The sequence below is a fragment of the Trichosurus vulpecula genome, chromosome 5 (genome assembly GCF_011100635.1).
Source record: "Trichosurus vulpecula isolate mTriVul1 chromosome 5, mTriVul1.pri, whole genome shotgun sequence".
Lineage (NCBI taxonomy): Eukaryota > Metazoa > Chordata > Mammalia > Diprotodontia > Phalangeridae > Trichosurus > Trichosurus vulpecula.
The window spans coordinates 288,010,441-288,028,367 of NC_050577.1; the positions used below are offsets into that span (position 1 = coordinate 288,010,441).

At 42.3% G+C, this 17,927-nt stretch overlaps 2 protein-coding genes across 2 annotated transcripts in view; one reads left to right on the plus strand and one right to left on the minus strand.

Moving 5' to 3' along the window:
- Window positions 1-1,246, minus strand: part of GLT8D2 (glycosyltransferase 8 domain containing 2) — a 38,284-nt gene extending 37,038 nt beyond the window's left edge. The window contains exon 1 of the mRNA XM_036761241.1: window positions 847-1,246. The gene's annotated coding sequence lies outside the window, so the exon portion shown is untranslated. The remainder of the gene's footprint in view (window positions 1-846) is intronic.
- A 13,327-nt stretch (window positions 1,247-14,573) lies between these two features.
- Window positions 14,574-17,927, plus strand: part of HCFC2 (host cell factor C2) — a 30,621-nt gene continuing 27,267 nt past the window's right edge. Inside the window, exons 1-2 of the mRNA XM_036761434.1 lie at window positions 14,574-14,811; window positions 16,927-17,075. Of these exons, the coding sequence (XP_036617329.1) occupies window positions 14,583-14,811; window positions 16,927-17,075 (378 nt within the window). The 5' untranslated portion in view covers window positions 14,574-14,582. The remainder of the gene's footprint in view (window positions 14,812-16,926; window positions 17,076-17,927) is intronic.

A 17,927-nucleotide genomic window follows, 5' to 3' on the forward strand; every position in this document is an offset into this window, starting at 1 on the left:
GAAGATGTGGGTTCAAATCCCACCTCTGATGCTCCCCACCTGTATGACGTTGGGCAAGTCACTTCCCCTAATGGGCTTCACTTCCTTCGTTGGCAAAATGAGGACTTTGGATTAGATGATCTTCAAGGTCCCTTTCAGTGCTCTGTCTATGATGCCAAGTTCCATCCTTCCTTTAAACTCTATTCAACCCCCAGGTCTATCTGAGTCTTAGCTGGTTTCCATGGATACAGTCTGATACAAATAATAAACCAGAACCAGAATATATAGATACATATATATGTATATATCTCTAAACAAATACATACCTCTACATACATATGTATGTGTATATATACATCCATATATGTATATCTCTATATAAATAATATGTGTATGAATATATTATAAATCGAAGTATGATTTCTATGTAGGGAATGTTGGGAACTCCCTATGTAGAAACTCCCTTCACTGTTGTAGATAGCCAGTTCTTCTGTAACTTACGGCCTTAAAGACCTGCCTGAAACCCTGAGAGAGTAAGACTTGCTTGCTAACACCCAGTTAGTATGTGCCAGAGGAAGATCTGAACCCAGGTCTAGACTCCAAGACCAGCCTTTCATCCCCTACAACCTTCTCACTACAGTGTGCCACCTCTTCCTGGATTTGCTGTTTTTGCGGAAATGTTTTCCTTGGGATGTGAGAAATAGGAATTTAAATTCTGAAGGAAGGCTGATCCTGGGGATCTGACTGTGAGAACTTAACTTCCTGAATCTACTAGCAAAATGAGAAAGAGGGAAAGAAGGTTGCAGGACAGAGTCAAACGAAGAGTGTCAAGGCTGCTCAGGAATTTCTGGTTAAGAATTCTTTTACCTTGAATATGTTGAGGGCAGGAGTTAGGGCTCCTCTGTTCTGATCAGCGGCAGAGAGGAGGACACTCAATTCCTGGCCACCGCCCTTTAGGCTGCTGCTGCTTCATCCAAAGATCCCATTGGCAATCCCAGGGATCTGGGGGCCCCAAAGGACCAATGTTTCAATTCCCAAAGGGAATTCCTTTTTCTCTGCCTTGGTTCTAGTTTACTCTGGAGTGACTCTGACTTCCTCCATGCCACTGCTGTGAGGCAGCTCAGAATTCAGACGTTGCACTGGAGGAGCCAGGCGGTCTCCTAAATTATTTCCAGATGTGCTCTGCAGCATGCGTCCAGCTCTGCCTCATCTGCCAGGACCTCCTCCCAGATCCCCAGCCAGCCCCGGGAGTGCACAGCATGTCAATAATGAGGCTGCTCAGAAGGGGCTAAACAAGAAAAAAGGCCAATGACAGCCAGTGTGTGGCTTTCCTATTGGGACTAAGGCAATCTGGAGAAAAAGAGAAAGATGGCAAGGAATTATGGGAAGCAAACTCTTAACCTCTTAGCTTTCCTGAAGTCCCTTGTTGCTAAAATTCTGCCATCTTCAATCTCTCTTCTCCTTCTCTCCCCAACTCTCCCCTCTTTCCCTATCTTCCTCTCCCTCCCTTCCTCCTTCTCCTTCTCCCTGCCTCCTTTTCTCTCTCTCTTTCCTTTTCTCTCTCTCTCCATATCTCTCTCCCCCCTTCTCTCTCTCTGCCTGTCTCTCTCTTCCCCTTTCTCTCTTTCCCTTTCTGTCACTATCTCTGTCTGTCCCTGTTTCTTTCCCTCTCTGTCTCTCCCCACTTCCACACTCTCTCCCCCCTCTACTCCTTCCTTTGTCCTCCTCCTCTTTCTCCTCCTCTCCCTCACAATACATACATGCAATATGACAAAATTATTCCATCAAGACAGTAGTTGTGAAAAGTGTTTTCCAGCTGGCATATTTCGGGGATGACCCACACAGGCAGCAAGCAGCCGGGGAACCAAGGTTGGCATTACTCTGATTACTGTTCTGTTCTATGAAGCAACTAGCCCTCAGATCCCTAGAAGGTGGACAAACAGCACATACCGAGTCTGGGGCCCTTAACTGGAGACTGGCCAGAGATTTTCTGGGAAAACAAAGCTGAAGAACAGCGAAGATAGAGAAAGACTTTGGGGTCAGGTGTCTGAGAGAGACAGAGAAACAGAGAGGGGGGCCGTAGAGAAGGGATTGAACTACAAAGTAATAGGAGTTACAAAGATTTCTGTTCATTCGAGTACTTAGCAAGGTTATTCTGCTCAGTTGCCTTTCTCCCAAGAGTCTGCCATGGAATGGGAGATACCTTATTAACTCCAAATAGACTGGAATGTAGAGATTGGTTGGAGTTTACAGATTATCTAATTCAAATATTTTTTCTTCTTTTATTTGTGAGGTTTTTTTCTCTAATTACATGTAAAGATATTTTTCTTTTTTAAAAAAATTAATTAATTTATTTTTAGTTCTCAACATTCATTTACATAAGATTCTGAGTTTTGAATTTTCTCCCTCTTCCTCTCCTCTCCCTTCTCCAAGACATCATACAATCCAATATAGGCTCTACTTACGCATTCATATTAAACATACTTTCACATTAGTCATGATGTAAAGAAGATTTAGAACTAATAGGAGGAAACATGAGAGAAGAATCAAAACAAAATAACAAAAGAAAAGGAGAGCAAATAGTGTGCTTCCATCTTCATTCAGACTCCATAGCTCTTTCTCTGAATGTGGATAGCATTTTCCTATCATGAGTCTTTTGGAGTTGTCTTAGTTCCTTGCATTGCTGAGAAGAGCTAAGTCTGTGAAAGTCAATCATTGCACAATGTGATTGTTACAATGTTCTCCTGATTTGTAAAGATAGTTTTCAACATTCCTTTTTGTAAAATTTTGAGTTCCAAATTTTTCTTCCTCCCTCCCCAAAACAGCAAGCAATTTGACATAGGTTTACATGTACAATCATGTTAAACCTATTTCCATACTAGTCATGTTGTGAAAGAAGAATCAGAACAAAAGGGAAAAACCATGAGAAAGAAAAAAACAAAAAAGGGAAAATAGTATGTTCTGATCAGCATTCAGACTCCATAATTCTTTCTCTGGATGTGGTTAGCATTTTCCATCATGAGTCTTTTGTAATTCAAGCCTTCTTATGTCCTGGACCCCTTTGGCCAACTGATGAAAACCATGGACCCCTTCTCAGAATAGTATTTCTAAACATAGCAATGAAAATAAATAGGATTAAAATAAGAGCAAACCAAATGTTAATGAAAATAAAGATATATCTTTTTCCTGCCTGGGTTTACAGGCTCCTCAAAATCTATCCATTGACTCCTTGGAAGTCTATAGGCCCCAAGTTAAGAATCTGATCTGCAAAGAGAAGGGAAAAGGATGTATATGTACAAAAATATCTATAGCAGCTCTTTTGTGGTGGCAAAGAATTGGAATCCAGGGATGCCCATCAATTGAGGAATGGCTGAACAAGTTGTGGTACATGACTGTGATGGAATGCTTTTTCTCACGAGAAATGATGAGCAAGATGGTTTCAGAAAGACTTATATGAACTGACACAAAACAAAGTGAGCAGAACCAGGACAACATTGAACACAGCAGCAGCAAAACTGTAATGATGATCAACTGTGGAAAAACTGAGCCACTCTGATCAAGACAATGATCCAATACCATTTCAAAGGACTCGTGATGCAAAATGTTATCCACTTCCAGATAGAAAAATGATGAACTCTGAGTGCAGACTGAAGCATATTTTTTCACTTTCTTTATTTCTTGCTTTCCAATTTTTAGGCAACATGGCTGATATGGAAATGTTTTGCATGACTTCACATGCATAAATGATATCATATTGCTTGCCTTCTCAGAGGGTGGGGGAGAGGTGGGAGGGAAGGAGAGAATTTGGAACTCAGAATTTTAAAATAATGTCAAAGATATAGAAAGAAAAAGAAATAAAAAGGAATGTGAGCTCCTTGAGGGCAGAGGCTGTCTTTCTTTTTGCTTGTATTTGTATTTCTAACATTTAGCACAATGCCTGGCACACGTAAGCACTTGATCCAAGCACTGTACTTACAGGGCAAAGAGAATTGAATGAATCAGTCATCCAAGGTCATGTTATGTCTGTGACGGTGAATCACAGCTGGACCTTAGGAACAGAGAATGGAAGGAAGGTGCAAAGAGGCCACTTTCAGCCTGATTTTCAGGAAAAACTTCCTAATGATAATAGCTATCATTTGTATAACATTTTAAGGTTTGTAAAGTACTTAACAAATATCTCATTTGGTCCTCACAACAACCTGGTAGATAAGTGCTACTGTTATTCTCATCTTTAAGATGAGGGAACTGAGGCAGATAAAGTGTAAGTGACTTGGCCAAGGTGACATAGCTAATAAATGTTTAAGGCTGGATTTCAACTCAGGTCTTCCTGGTTGCAGGCACAGAGCTCCCAGAGCCAGAATTCAAACCCAGGTTCTCTGATCCCAGATCTAACACTCATCACTGTACTATGGTAGCCCCCTAAAACTTATGTCTAACTCTTTTCCAAACTCCTGGTCCCATATTTCTCCTCCATTTTTCATTACTTCCTACTATATCAAAATTACTGGACAATTTCCAGTTAGGAGAGCCAGACTCAATACTTGGTTTGGTTATCTACCTTCTAAGAACATCACAGCATTGGATTAGCATGCTGTAGCCTTCTCTTACAAATCTTCAACATATCTTTCATCTTACTGATGCAGGTACAGTATCTCTCCAGTGGTGTCGATGGAAACCCATGTATGCCTTCAAATGCTGGGCACCTCTGATCCATGTCCTCCCCTAGATCCTCCAAAATGTATCTACCAGACAAACAGGCAACCTTCACCTAGGTCTTGTCACATTATGGGTATCAGAGTCACATTCAGGTTATCCATCCATTATCTCTTATTCTCCCTACATGACTGTCACACCCTCTATTCCCATGAAACATCTCTTTAATACTTTTCACATCACTTTTTGTATACAAGTCAGCATTGGTGGTGTTATAGTTTACTTACACCCATTATATATCTGTCCATTGCCTTTTGCAATTTTGATTCTTCAAAGGTTGTGGTGTTCCACAATTCCCAAATAGTCAGCATCAAGAGAAAAATTTGGTTGTTTTCTCTATTGTGAAAAAAAGTGGAAAGAGGAGGCTTGGAGGACTTCTATTGATCTTCCTACTTTTTAATTCTCTTTGCCTTCTCATAGTATTTGAATATACTTAATCTGTTTAAGTGTTGTATCCACCTAATAGAATGGAAATTCCTTGGGGACAAGGACTGTTGTTTCTGCCTTTATGTCCCTAGCGCTAGCAAGGTGTATGCTATACATGCTTCTTGGGTTAGGATGGATTGGATTTTTCAAAAATTTAAATGAGTAAAAATCAACTTTCTCTCCTTCTCTCCCACCCATTGGAAAAAAGAAAAATAAAAATGAAACCTTTAAACAAATATGCAGAGTAAAGAAAAATGAAATCCTGCATGGGATATACAATACACACACACACACACACACACAGGCACACAGGTGCACACGTGCACACATGCACACGCACACACACACACCCTCATTCTCCATTCTCCACTCCATTACCTCCTTCAGGAAGTGAGGGATATGCTTTATCATGGATCTCCTGGAATTGTGGTTGGTCACTGCATTGGACAGAATTCTCCAGTCTTTTAAAGTTAGGTGGTTTTTTAATACTGTTGTTGTCACTGTACATTAGTTGCTTTCCTTGTTCTGCTTACTTCACTTTGCATCAGTTCATGCAAGTCTTCCCAGGTTGTTCTTTTCATTATTGTTTATGGTACAATGGTAGAGTAGATTCGACTTAGAGACAAGGAAAACCCAAACTGAAAGGTCCTCTTCTAAGGCCACTTCCAGCTTTATCTCTATGATCCCATAAGCCTCTGAGATCTTTTCCAAATCTAAGATCTAATGAAGGATTTCAATGGCACATTTCTTCACACAATTGGTTTTTCAAATGTATTATGTTGATTTTTTTGTTGTGCTATCTAAAAATCAATTGCTCAGAGGAATTAGATCATAAGAGTTTTAGATTCTGTCAGAACATATATGTTTGACTTTTATTGTAAAGTTGATTTCATTAGTGTGCCCATACCAATGAAATCATGGATGTTTGAGGGATAAAGTTAATTAGATTTTTAAAAGTTCAAAAAATCAAATAACCTTTAATTTAACAAATATTTCTGAAGGTACCTACTATGTGCAAGGCACTGAGAATACAATGAGAAAATAAAAAAATAGAACCTGCCCTCAAGGAGCTTAGATTCTATTGAAGGAATATAAGTTGTATAGAGATAAGTAAATCCAAAGTAGAACCTAAGTAATACAACAATGGCTGGCATTTATAAAGTTCTTTAAAGTTTGTGAATTGTTTTTATAAATAATATCTCATTTTATTCTCACAACAACCCTGGGAGGAAGGTGCTATTATCCTCATTTAACACAGGGTTTCTTAAACTTTTTCCACTCGAGACCCCCGTCTGAGTTTCAGCAGTGTTCATTGGTGTTGTGTGATGTGACGGCTTGTGTAATGCAAAGTGTGCATGTTGTATGTTCAGAACCAAGGCTGCAGTGAAGTTGCAGGGCACAACATGGGCAAGTGCTGCCAGAAACACCTCAGATTCATTATGTGTTTGATTTTTAATTAATTTTTAGTCATTGCACATTCAGAAACCTTTTACTGTTGCCAAATTTTTCATGACCCCATATAGGGTCACAACTCTTAGTTCAAGACAGATGAGGAAAATGAAAAGGAGTTTGTAATTTTTCCCCAAGAGTCTGAGGGAGGATCTGAACCAAGGTCTATGATTCTGAGTTCAGCACTCTACCCACTGTGCTACCTAGCTACTGTCTACAAAATTGGTTCAAGTGTAGCAAGCTTGAACATGTGGAGGTTCAAGAAAGACCTTATGGGAGATACTTGAGCTGTACTTTGAAGGAATCTGGGGCTTCTAAAGGCAGAGGTGAGCAGAATCCTATGGCTGAGCCCTTAGTACTAACCACTACATGTAGTACTTGTAGGACAAATAGAAAAATCAATCATTCGCCTCTTACAAGTACCCTTTGTGCCTTATATTTGCTGAATTGTGTAGATAACAGCTGTTTGTGGTGATGCTGTAAAGTTATAATAGGAGATAAAGTGAAGAAGACGAAGAAAAAGAAGTATTCTACCAGAAGGCAAGAATTGCCACATTGGGTCATACTCATGATACAAGACTCAGTGTCATGTTGCCCACAATGTCATGGAGGGACATTTGTTCCATGAAGGACATGGCTGTTCCTCTGATATCAGTCAGTCAATAAACATTTATTTAGTATCTACCACATGCCAGGCACTGTGCTAAACAATAGGGATACAAAGAAAGGCAAAAGACAATCCCTGCTCTCAAGGGATAATGATATGAACATCAAAAGAATAGGACTTTTGTTCCCAGATATAGTAGTTTCCCTTAACATGGGGGGGGGGGGCAGTAAGTGAGAAATTATACTTTTACAATTCCTTTATTTTTCCAGTTATTGTTTTTATTTTTCTTCTGTTGTAGAATTTTTCTTAGAGTTCCATTTTTTAAAAATTTATTTAGTATTTTATTTTTCCCTAGTTACATGTAAAAACAATTTTGACATTCATTTTTAAAACTTTGAATTCCAAATTCTCTCCCCTTTTTCCTCCCCACCACACCCCCTCCCTAGAAGGCCAGCAATTCGATGTATACATGTGTAGTCATGCAAAATATTTCCATATTAGTCATGTTGTGGAAGAAAACACAGACCGAAGAGGGGGGAAAGGCTCAAGAAAAAATAAAGTAAAAAAAAGTCTGCTTCAATCTGTATTCGGATACCATCAGTTCTTTCTCTTGGGATGGACAGTATTTTTCATCATAAGTCCTTCAGAGTTGTCTTGGATCATTGTATTGCTGAGAATAACGAAGTCATTCACAGCTAATCATCTGGCAACATTGTTGTTACTTTGTTCATAGTACATTTCACTTTGCATCATGTAAGTCTTTCTAGGTTTTTCTGAGAGCATCCTGCTCATCCTTTCTTATAGCACAATAGTATTCTTTCCTAATCACATACCACCATTTGTTCAACCATTCCCCAGTCAGTGGGCATTCTCTCAATTTCCAGTTCTTTGCCCCAGTTCTTTGCTGCTATAAATATTTTTGTACATATCGGTCCTTTTCCTTTTTGTTTTTTTATATCTTTTGGGATACAGACCTAGTAGTGGTATTGCTAGGTCAAAGGGTATGCATGGCTTTATTGTCCTTTGGGCATAAATGCTCTACAAAATGATTGAATCAGTTCACAGCTCTACCAACAGTGCATTAAGGTCTCATTTTTCCCACATTCCCTCCACCATTTGTCATTTTCCTTTTCTTTTCTATTAGCCAATCTAATAGGTATGAGGTACTACCTCAGAATTGTTTTAATTTGCATTTCTCCAATCAAAAGTGAGTTAGGGCATTTTTTCATATGGCTATAGACAGCCTTGATTATTTCATCTGAAAACTAATCATGTCTTTTGATCATTTATAAATTGGGAATGGCTCTTACTTTTATAAATTTGACTCAACTCTCCACACATTTAAGAAATGAGGCCTTTATTAGAGAATCTTGCTTCAAAAACATTTTTGGCACTTACTATTGCATTTCCCTCCATCCTATTCTCTCTTCCTCAGCCCTATTTATTCTATTCTCTCTCTCCTTTCACCCTGTCCTAGGATTCTACTTTTAAATGTGTATGGTTGCTGTGGTATATCTGATAGATTTATTGTCTTTATGTTAATTTTTTTAAAAAAGGAAGTATCTCTATGATCACAAGAACATTTCTATACTTTACTTCTGTGTGTTTTTTTGAAGATTACAAATATAATTCAGTCCAACATGTATCTAAGCTCATCCCTTCTATTGTCACAAATAGTGACTAGTGAGCAAACCTATTTATCTAAGCAAAACAGCCAATAGAAACCAGAGCATTTCAAGAAATATCCAAAACTAAATGTAGTCTTCACCTAGGAAATCAGATAAGATCTTATCTCATATGAGAGACCAGTCTCAGCCAGGGGAGGTCCTTTCTCTGCACCCAGAGTTTCCAGCCCTGCAGTTTGGCTCTCATATGTACCCCCAGTCCTGTGGGTCAGTCAATTACTCAAAAATTTCTCTTTCTCTTGACTATTTTCCTGTAGCTCCCTTCTCCATATTTGCCTCTAAAGTCCCTTTCCTAAAGGTCTCTGCAACAAATTTAATTAGTCCCATATGTAAGAAGTATTGCACTCAACATCCAATCAGGATTCATCTCCTTCCACATATGGGCACAGGGCTTTCTCTCCACAAAGCAGGGCAGAAGTAAGCTTACTAGCAAACACCCAAGTAAAATTTCTATACTATATCATGAATCATTTAAAAAGCATCAATACTGACTGTATGCTAGGTACTTGGAAGGCAAATGTAATTTTTTCTTAAAAGCTCTCAAGGAGCTTACATTCTGATGAGGGCAGAAAACACTAGAAAGGAACCTGAAAATGGGGCATGGTAGTAAAGTTCTGAGAACTACATGTGGAGTTGCCAGAGGAATGAAGATTGGCTAGCCTGAGTACTTCCTCAAAATGGAAGTTCTAGGGAACTCACCAATGTGAGAAGGGGGATGCAGGGGTGGAGAGATGGTATGGTATCAAAGTCCAGAGAATCAGAAGTGAAGCCAAGAGAGGGAATAGCTTACATTTATATGACATTTATCTAATTTATATTAATTTTTATCTAAAAAATAAAATTAAAGGGTGAGAGAGGAATATGTCGGGAGAAAGAAAAAAGGAGAGATAGAACAGGGTAAATTATCTCACATAAAAGAGGCAAGAAAAAGCTGTTCCAATGGAGGAGAAGGGGGGGAGGTAAAAGGGAATGAGTCAACCTTACTCTCATCAGATTTGGCTTAAGGAGAGAATAACATACACATTCAATTGGGTATCTTACTCTAAAGGAAAGTAGGAGAGAAGGGGATGTATCAGTAGGGCAAGATTCATGATATCAATGGTGACCACGAATATGCCTGTATAGTGCGGAATCAAGAAGTATAAGAGACTCTCTGTATAGAAGGCAGAAGAAGCAAAACATTTATTCAGACACCAGAGGATCAAATCCCAGAACCAAAAACCCCAATTTGACACAACAGTAATTGTATTACAAAACCAGCAAGTCCACCTCAATGTAACAGCAAAGAGATCAAAACACTATCACAGGAAGGGGCCAAACCATCCTGTAACCTTCCCTTCTGCTAGGGCCTTCCTGTAAACAGTCACTCATGAATCCTAACTGTATACTTAACTGTGTCCTCTCCTCCTGCAGTTCTGAAAGCCCTTCCAGTTCTCCATTCTCTCTCGAAGTTCTCTCTTCTTCATCTTCTTCTTCTTCTTCCTGAAGCTCTCTTGTCTCTGCAGCTCTCTAGTCTAAGCTTAATAGCTACCCACAGGGGCCCTGGGGCTTGCACCTACTTAGCAAAGGGTGAGGGCCTGGAGTTTAGCACCTAATAGCAAAAGGGTATGGGCCTGCAAACAAGCAACCCATAATCAAACTTCCCTTACCTAGCTCCACCTGAGGCCTATTAAATGGGCAGAGAAGATCTTTAATCAAGATTAGCACCACAGGGGAGAAGAGGGGGGATGATATGAGGGAGGGCAGATTGGGGGAGGGGGTAGTCAGAAGCAAACACTTTTGAAAAGGGACAAGGTCAAAGAAGAAAAATAGAATAAATGGGAGGTTGGGATGGGATGGAGGGAAATATAGTTAGTCTTTCACAATATGACTATTGTGGAAATTTTTTGCGTAACTATACATGTATAACCTATGTTGAATTGTTTTCCTCCTCAGTGAGGGTGGGTGGGGAGGGAAGAAGGGAGAGAATCTGGAACTCAGTTTTAAAAACAAATGTTAAAAATTGTTTTTACATGCAACTGGGAAATAAGATATACAGGCAATAGGGTATATAAATCTATCTTGCCCTACAAGAAAGTAAGGGGGGCGGGGTGTGATAGAAGGGAGGGCAGACTGGGGGAAAGAGTAGGGTTAGAGATGGGGAGAAAATTTGGAGCTCAAAATCTTGTGGAAGTGAATGTTGAAAACTAAAAATAATTAAATTTTTAAAAAGAAAAAAAATTATCTTAATCTTACATAATAGTTATGGTCAAGTAATATTTTATATATGGTATCTCCTTTGAAAATAATGATGCTGTAAGACATTATTATCTTAATTTTATAAATGGTGAAACTGAGGCCTAGAGAGATAAGTGATAGTTTATAAGTAGAATGATCAGATTTCACTATGGTGTGACTTTGGATTAGTCACTTAACCTCCTTATACCTCATTTTCCTCAGCTGTATAATGGTAGGAGAGAGCTAGGTGGCATAAGAGATAGAATGCCAGGTCTGGAGTCGAGAAGATTCATCTTCGTGAGTTTAAATCTAGCCTCAGACACTTATTAGTCAGGTGACCCTGGGCAAGTTACTTAACCCTGCTTGCCTCAGTTTCCTTATCTGTAAAATGAGACAAAGAAATGGCAAACCACTCTAGTGTCTTTGCCCCAAAAATACCCAAATGGGGGTCACAAAGAGTTGGATATGACTGAAAAGTGATTGGACAACAAATAATGAGAGGGTTGGGCTTCTTGGCCTTTGAGGTTCCTTCCAGCTCTGGAACTACGGTCCCAAGATCCTATAAACCCAAGCCTTGTGTTTACTACAATAAATCACCTTGCCTCTCTCATCTAGGGCAAAGCCAACAACAAAACCATTTGTGCGTGTGTGTGTGAACACATATTTATTTTTGTCATCTCCTTTATTAGGTACAAGTCACTGACAGGTTTTTCACAGTTACTCGCAGCTGTGTTTTGTCAGAACTATGCCCACAGTTTATAGAATCTCCAAGATATTCTGTTATTGTTGTTTAATGGGGGAGTTTGGAAAGAAAATTAAGTTTTGTTTATTGAAGAAGATATTAATTTTAAAAATGTTTCTCTTAGGTATGGTATGGCTTTTTTGCTGGGCTCCTTACAGAGCCTTAAATCTGTGTCCTGTCTGATCTTGGCCCCCAATGCAAACAATGCTGGCATCTGTTCCAGAGATGCTGCTAAGACATGGATGGGAAGCCCCTAAATCCCAGGAAAGCTTCGAAGCCTGCAGGGTCCTTCTCCAGCCAAAAGAGGAGGAAAAAGACCAGGGCTGAGGCTTCTCCTCACTAATCAATTACTTATCAAAGGTTTAGCTGGAACTCTCCATTTTTGCTGGAAACTCTCAGGTTCTGTATCAGCTTCCTGGTTTTGTGTCCAGGGGTGGGCAACCTGCCTCAACCAATCCAAATAGGCTTCTCGAAGTATACGGTTGAAAAACACTTCATTGTATCTAGAGGCTAGGGTTTCCTCACACCTGGGGAACAATGGAAGTGGGTTCTTTCAGGGAAAAAATGGCTTATTATAAACAGAAATAGTCAAAGCAGTACCCATAGAAAAGAATAAAGGCTAGGTGGGTGCCTGTCGATTGGAGTTTGGCTGAGAAAACCTTGGCATATAAATGCAATGGAACAGCACTGAGGACCATAAGAAATGCTGAAATGTGGAATTCAGAGAAAAGTGGAAAGATGCGTATAGACTGTTGCACAGCAAAATAAAGAGAGACAAGGAACAGATACAATGATTGCAACAATATAAATGAAAAGCTCACTAAGAGGAAGGCTAAGAGAAAATGAAACACCATTATCAGATATAGTTACTGTGTCAAATGTTACTTAAATGTTTTTCATTGTTACAATGATTCAAGGGGGTGGAGAGGATGGAAAATGACTGTGATAAAGACATTAGAATGCATCAAATTGTATTTTAAGAAAATAAGATGTTCCTTCTAAGTCTATATTCTATGATCCCAAGGATTGACCAGGAGCTCTTAACCTGGTATCTATGAACTGGTTTTTAAACAATGTTTTGGTTGGACATAGTTGTTCACGGTAGTAATCCCTGCCTCTAGGGGAAACTGAGGCTGGTAGATCTCTTGAGCTCAGCAGGTCTGTGCTGAAGTTGGTTAAAATCAATCAGGGGCTTAAAAGTTTAAAATTTCAGTGTGGGGGATACAAAGAGCAGGAATGCATGGAACCCATGTTCAAATCCTGACCCTACCACTTAACTACCTATGTAAACTTAGCCAAGTTTACCTCTCTGGGACAGTTTTCTCCTCTGTAAAATAATGTGTTTGAAGACCCCTACATCTGATTCTAGGATCTTCATTCTATGAGAAGGAACCTAGCCCCTTCTTGAACATTTATTTGCTAATTATTAGGCCAAGCCAGTTTCAATGGGCATTTGGACTCAACAATTTCATTTCCCCATTCCAGTGGCTCCAATTCACTCTCAGGTAAGCAGATGCAATTAGTGACCAGGTAGGTCTTTCAGTCTTTCCTGGGATCCAGAATGAGAGGAGCTAGTCCGTACAATCACTAGTAATACTAGGCAAAGGGTCCTTCCCTTGACGTCCTCATAAGGATAGCTAGCACAGAAGGGGCTTGTCAGGCCACATCTTATGCCTGACCAAAAGCAGTCATAAAGGAATACTGGGACCAGTTTCTTGACTGGCCAGCACAGATCAACCCAAACTTTTCATACACTGTGAACAGGTCCCAGGGATAAAACAAGCCAGCTTCTCTTATCTTGTGGATGTGGACTTGGGCAAGAATCCTGGAGAGTTGGGAGGCAGGGGAAGAAAAGATGGGCAGAGAAACCTACTGTTGGAAGGAATCTCCAGATCAATGAAGACTGAAGATACACTAGGAGCACTGAGCTTCTTCTAAGGTTCAAGCCCCACCTCCAAGACTTCGATGACTACTGCCCCAAGGCCTCCCCTGCTCACCCCCACCCCCCACCGATGATTACCTCCTGCGTTTTCTACTGCAGAGAAATTGAGGGAGAAGGCGGAGGCTTGGTCTCCTTTCTTCCTCCCCATTGCTTGACTCTCTCTTCTATCAGGTGATTCCATTATCTTTCTCTTCCTTCTTCCTTTTAGGCAGCCTGACTCCATCCCCTTCGTCTCCCTCTGAAAGACCCCTCTTGTCCCTTGACTCCCCTCAAGATGAGCCCAGTTTTCTGTCCTCCTGGGGATCTGGCATCTCTGACAGCCGCTCCCTCCCCCTCTTTCCTGTCTCTCGAAGCCCGGGGCCTGAGATTCCTCCTTAATTCCCATCACCTTTGCCTCTTCCCTGGACAGCTCCTGACCAACTGCCCACACGTGTATCTCTTGGGCGTGGTCTGGAGCTCCTCCCCACTCCCTTCTTCCGCATCACCTTTCCCACTCCCGGCCTCCCGGGGCTCCTCCCTCCTTCTGCATTACCTTTCCCCCTCTCTACCTCCCCCTAAGGCGGGGCTCCTCCCTCCTCCCCCATCACCTTTCCCGGTCTCTCTCTCTCTTCTCTACCTCCCCCTAGGGTAGAGCTCCCCTCCCTTTCACCTTCCCTTCCCCTTGTTCCTCCCCGCCTCTCTCCTCCTTCCCCTCCCTCCCACAGCCCCGCCCCTCCCCTCTCATGCCCCCCCACGGGGCGGGGCCTCGGGGCCCTCCCCTCAGGTGCCCCGCCCCCTCCGCTCGCGGGCCGCTCCCCCCGCCCCCCCAGGCGAGGTGAAGAGATGGAGCGGCGGCCGGGCCGGGGCGCTGTGCATTGTGGGGCCTCCGAGGGGGCGGGGGTGAGCAAGATGGCGGCTCCCTCCCTCCTGAACTGGAGGCGGGTTTCCTCGTTCACGGGGCAGGTACCCCGCGCCCGGCACGGGCACCGGGCCGTGGCCATCCGGGAGCTCATGATCATCTTCGGCGGAGGCAACGAGGGCATCGCGGACGAGCTGCACGTCTACAATACGGGTAAGCGGCCGTTGGCCCCGGCGGGCGGGCGGGGGCGCGGGTGGGGGCGGGGGGATGACCCCCGGCTGACCCTGGACTTGACCTTGACCCGGGCCGGGGCCTGGCCCCGCTGTCACGGCCCCTGGGCTCCTCGGAATCCGGCCCCCTTCCCCGGAGCGGGCGAGGCCCGGCCCGTCCCCTAGCGCCCCGAGACGCGGCCCGGCCCAGCCCCCGGCGGACTGGCCGGCCTCGAGGGGCTGAGGGTCCGCCGGTGCTGCGGCCACCCCAGCCTCAGTTTACCCAGCTGTAAACCGAGGGGCCGGCCTCGAGCTGAGAGCCCACCGGTGCTGCGACCACCCCCGGCCTCAGTTTCCCCATCTGAAACGAGGGCCAGCACTCAATGAGCTCTGAGAACTCACGAGTTCCATGAGCCTCCCCGAACCTCAGTTTCCCCATCTGCTAACGGGGGGCTTGGCCTCTGTGAGATGGGGGGACACTTCCTATCGCCGAGGGTAGCGCACTTGGCTTGGAGTCGGGACAACCTAGTTCTCATCCAGACTGTGGCAACTGCCCTCATTTAAGGACCCTCTTATCTCTAAAGCCCTGAGTCCTAGCTTTTAAAATTCTCTATTAAAACACCTTCAGCCGGTCCTCCTGCTCAAGCTCCCCACCCCAACTCAGAGCCCATCCAGTCCGACAGCCTCATCTTAGAAGCCCAGGGGGGTGGAAGTGATTTAGGTAGGTAGTGGCATAATTGGATTTGAACTCAGGCCCTGGGACTCCATAGCCAATGTTCTTCCCATTCATCATGCTGGCTCTCAAATTAGTTTTAGTCCTGAAACCTGGGGGGACTCGGTGTCCTGAGAGCTTTCAACTGAGCTCTGACAGCCGGGAAAGGAAAGGATGGGGCTGAGGTTCAGCTGTGAGCTGGCCTAGCTCTAGAGCCAAGGGGCCGGCAAAAGGGACCCAGGCTAGCTCTCCAGCAAATCACCGATGTCGCCAACCAGAAGGCCCCGCCTCTGGCAGACTGGCCCTCCCAGGAGAGGAAGTGAGGCTTTTTAATTTTTTATTTTTTGCTGTCTTGCAAATGTTCCATGCATCGGGAGGGAAGCTATTTCTTTCTCCCTGGCGATTTGTGCAGAAGGCTAATGGCTTGTATTATCTGCCACCTGTTTCATCACCAGTGACTTCCTTCTGGCTAGGCAGTGAATAATAAACCTAGACATTCCTCGATGAAATAAGCTTTATCGGGAGAGGCTGTCTGGAGATGTGGGTTGAAGGGTGGTCTCGGCCTCAGTCTGAGGTTTTTTGTCACTTTAACTGGGTGACTATGCAAATCTATTAGTATCTGGCTATTTAGGTTTATCAGTATACTAGATATCCTCACCAAACCTACTGTTACCGACCCTACCTTTTAATTGACTACAAAGGGTTTGATTGGGGAATCTGCATTTCAAAGACCTGTGCTTATTTATACATTGCAAAGGGGAAGTGGGGTGGGGGAAAAGGACTTTGCTTTGTGGATTGAGGCCTAACCTTAGAGCCCGGAAAGCTTGGGAAAGATCTAGAGATCTGTTCAGCCTCTGCCATTTACTATTTATGTGACCTTTAGGGTCTCAATTTTCTCATTTGTAGAAAGAGTTGTGGAAATAGGTGACTTCTGGTATCCCTTCAGCCTCTAGAACTGTGGTTCTGTGACACATTAGCTCTGTGAATGTGGACAAATCACTTAATCTTTCAGTACTCTGGGTAACATTGAAGAATATTATAGACCAGTGGCCTGCACTTTGATGAGTGGAGGGAAGTGCTTTCTTGCTCTCTTGCTTTCCTTTTTTTTTTTCTTCCCTTCCTTCCTTCTTTCCTTCCTATGCATTTATTTTCCATTTTATCTTAAAAAGCATTTTCTGTCACTCCTTTCCAACTTCAATTTAAAAAGAAAAAGAAAAAAAAACTCTTGTGACAAATATGCAGTCATGCAAAACAAATTCCCCTGTTGGCCAAGGCCAGGAGTGTGTGGCTTGTTCTACATCTTGGAGTGGAGAGAGATTTCATACTGGGAGTTCTCCCACAGTGATGAAATCACTTAAGCTCAATTGGTGCTGTGATTTTAATTGGATTCCTTTTTTTTTTTAATAGTTACAAACCAGTGGTTCCTTCCTGCTGTTAGAGGTGATATTCCTCCAGGCTGTGCTGCCCATGGGTTTGTCTGTGATGGCACCAGAATCCTAGTCTTTGGAGGAATGGTTGAATATGGAAGATATAGCAATGAGCTCTATGAATTACAGGTGGGCACAACTTGCTTTCTTGTGAGGTTCTCCGCCGCCCCCCCCCCCACCTTTGGTAAAGCTTCAAGATTATAAGTAGCTTGCAAATTCTATTTATAAAAAGCAAGTGTTTCCATTTCAGGAAGCAGATATTTGTCCTATGGTTAGAAACATGTTACAAATGTTAATTCTGCACTCAGACTTTAGGTAACTATTTTGCTATTCATTTTGCCTCAGTTAAACCACATCTCTACCCCTCTGCAATGGCTTCCTTTGGCTTTCGTTTGGGCAATGTCTGTCAGGTGAGGATGCTTAAGCATTCGTTGATAAGCATCACAAAAGGGCCAACTATATCCATTTATAAGCAATCCTTTGGAAAGGTGGTTTCCAGTGACCCATTTTACTAGGAATTTGGGACAGAAATGTGAGACCAAGAAATTGGAAAGGCCAGCATTCTGGTTAATTACAAGTAAACGTTTCACTGCTTCCCACTCGGAGAGGATGATAACAGAAGTCATACTTGACACAAGCTATATTTAACATAGTTTAAAAGATGTTACATCTATTTAGAATGTATTTCAGCATCTTGGGGTCCTCGGGATTCCCATTATCCACTTAAAGCAAATAACTTTACATATGTAAAGTGTTTTACGAACCTTTAAGTGCTCATCATCATCATTATGTCATAACTATAATAGTCTGTCGATAAGATGGGGCTTGAATTATAGAAGTTCTGTGATATATACACACACACATACATGTACTGAAATTTGTGTGTGTGTGTATTTAAAAATTTTTTGTTTATTCTTTTTTTTCCTCACATAAAGTTCAGAATATGAGCAGGTAAGGGAGAAGGAACCTTAATTATTTTGG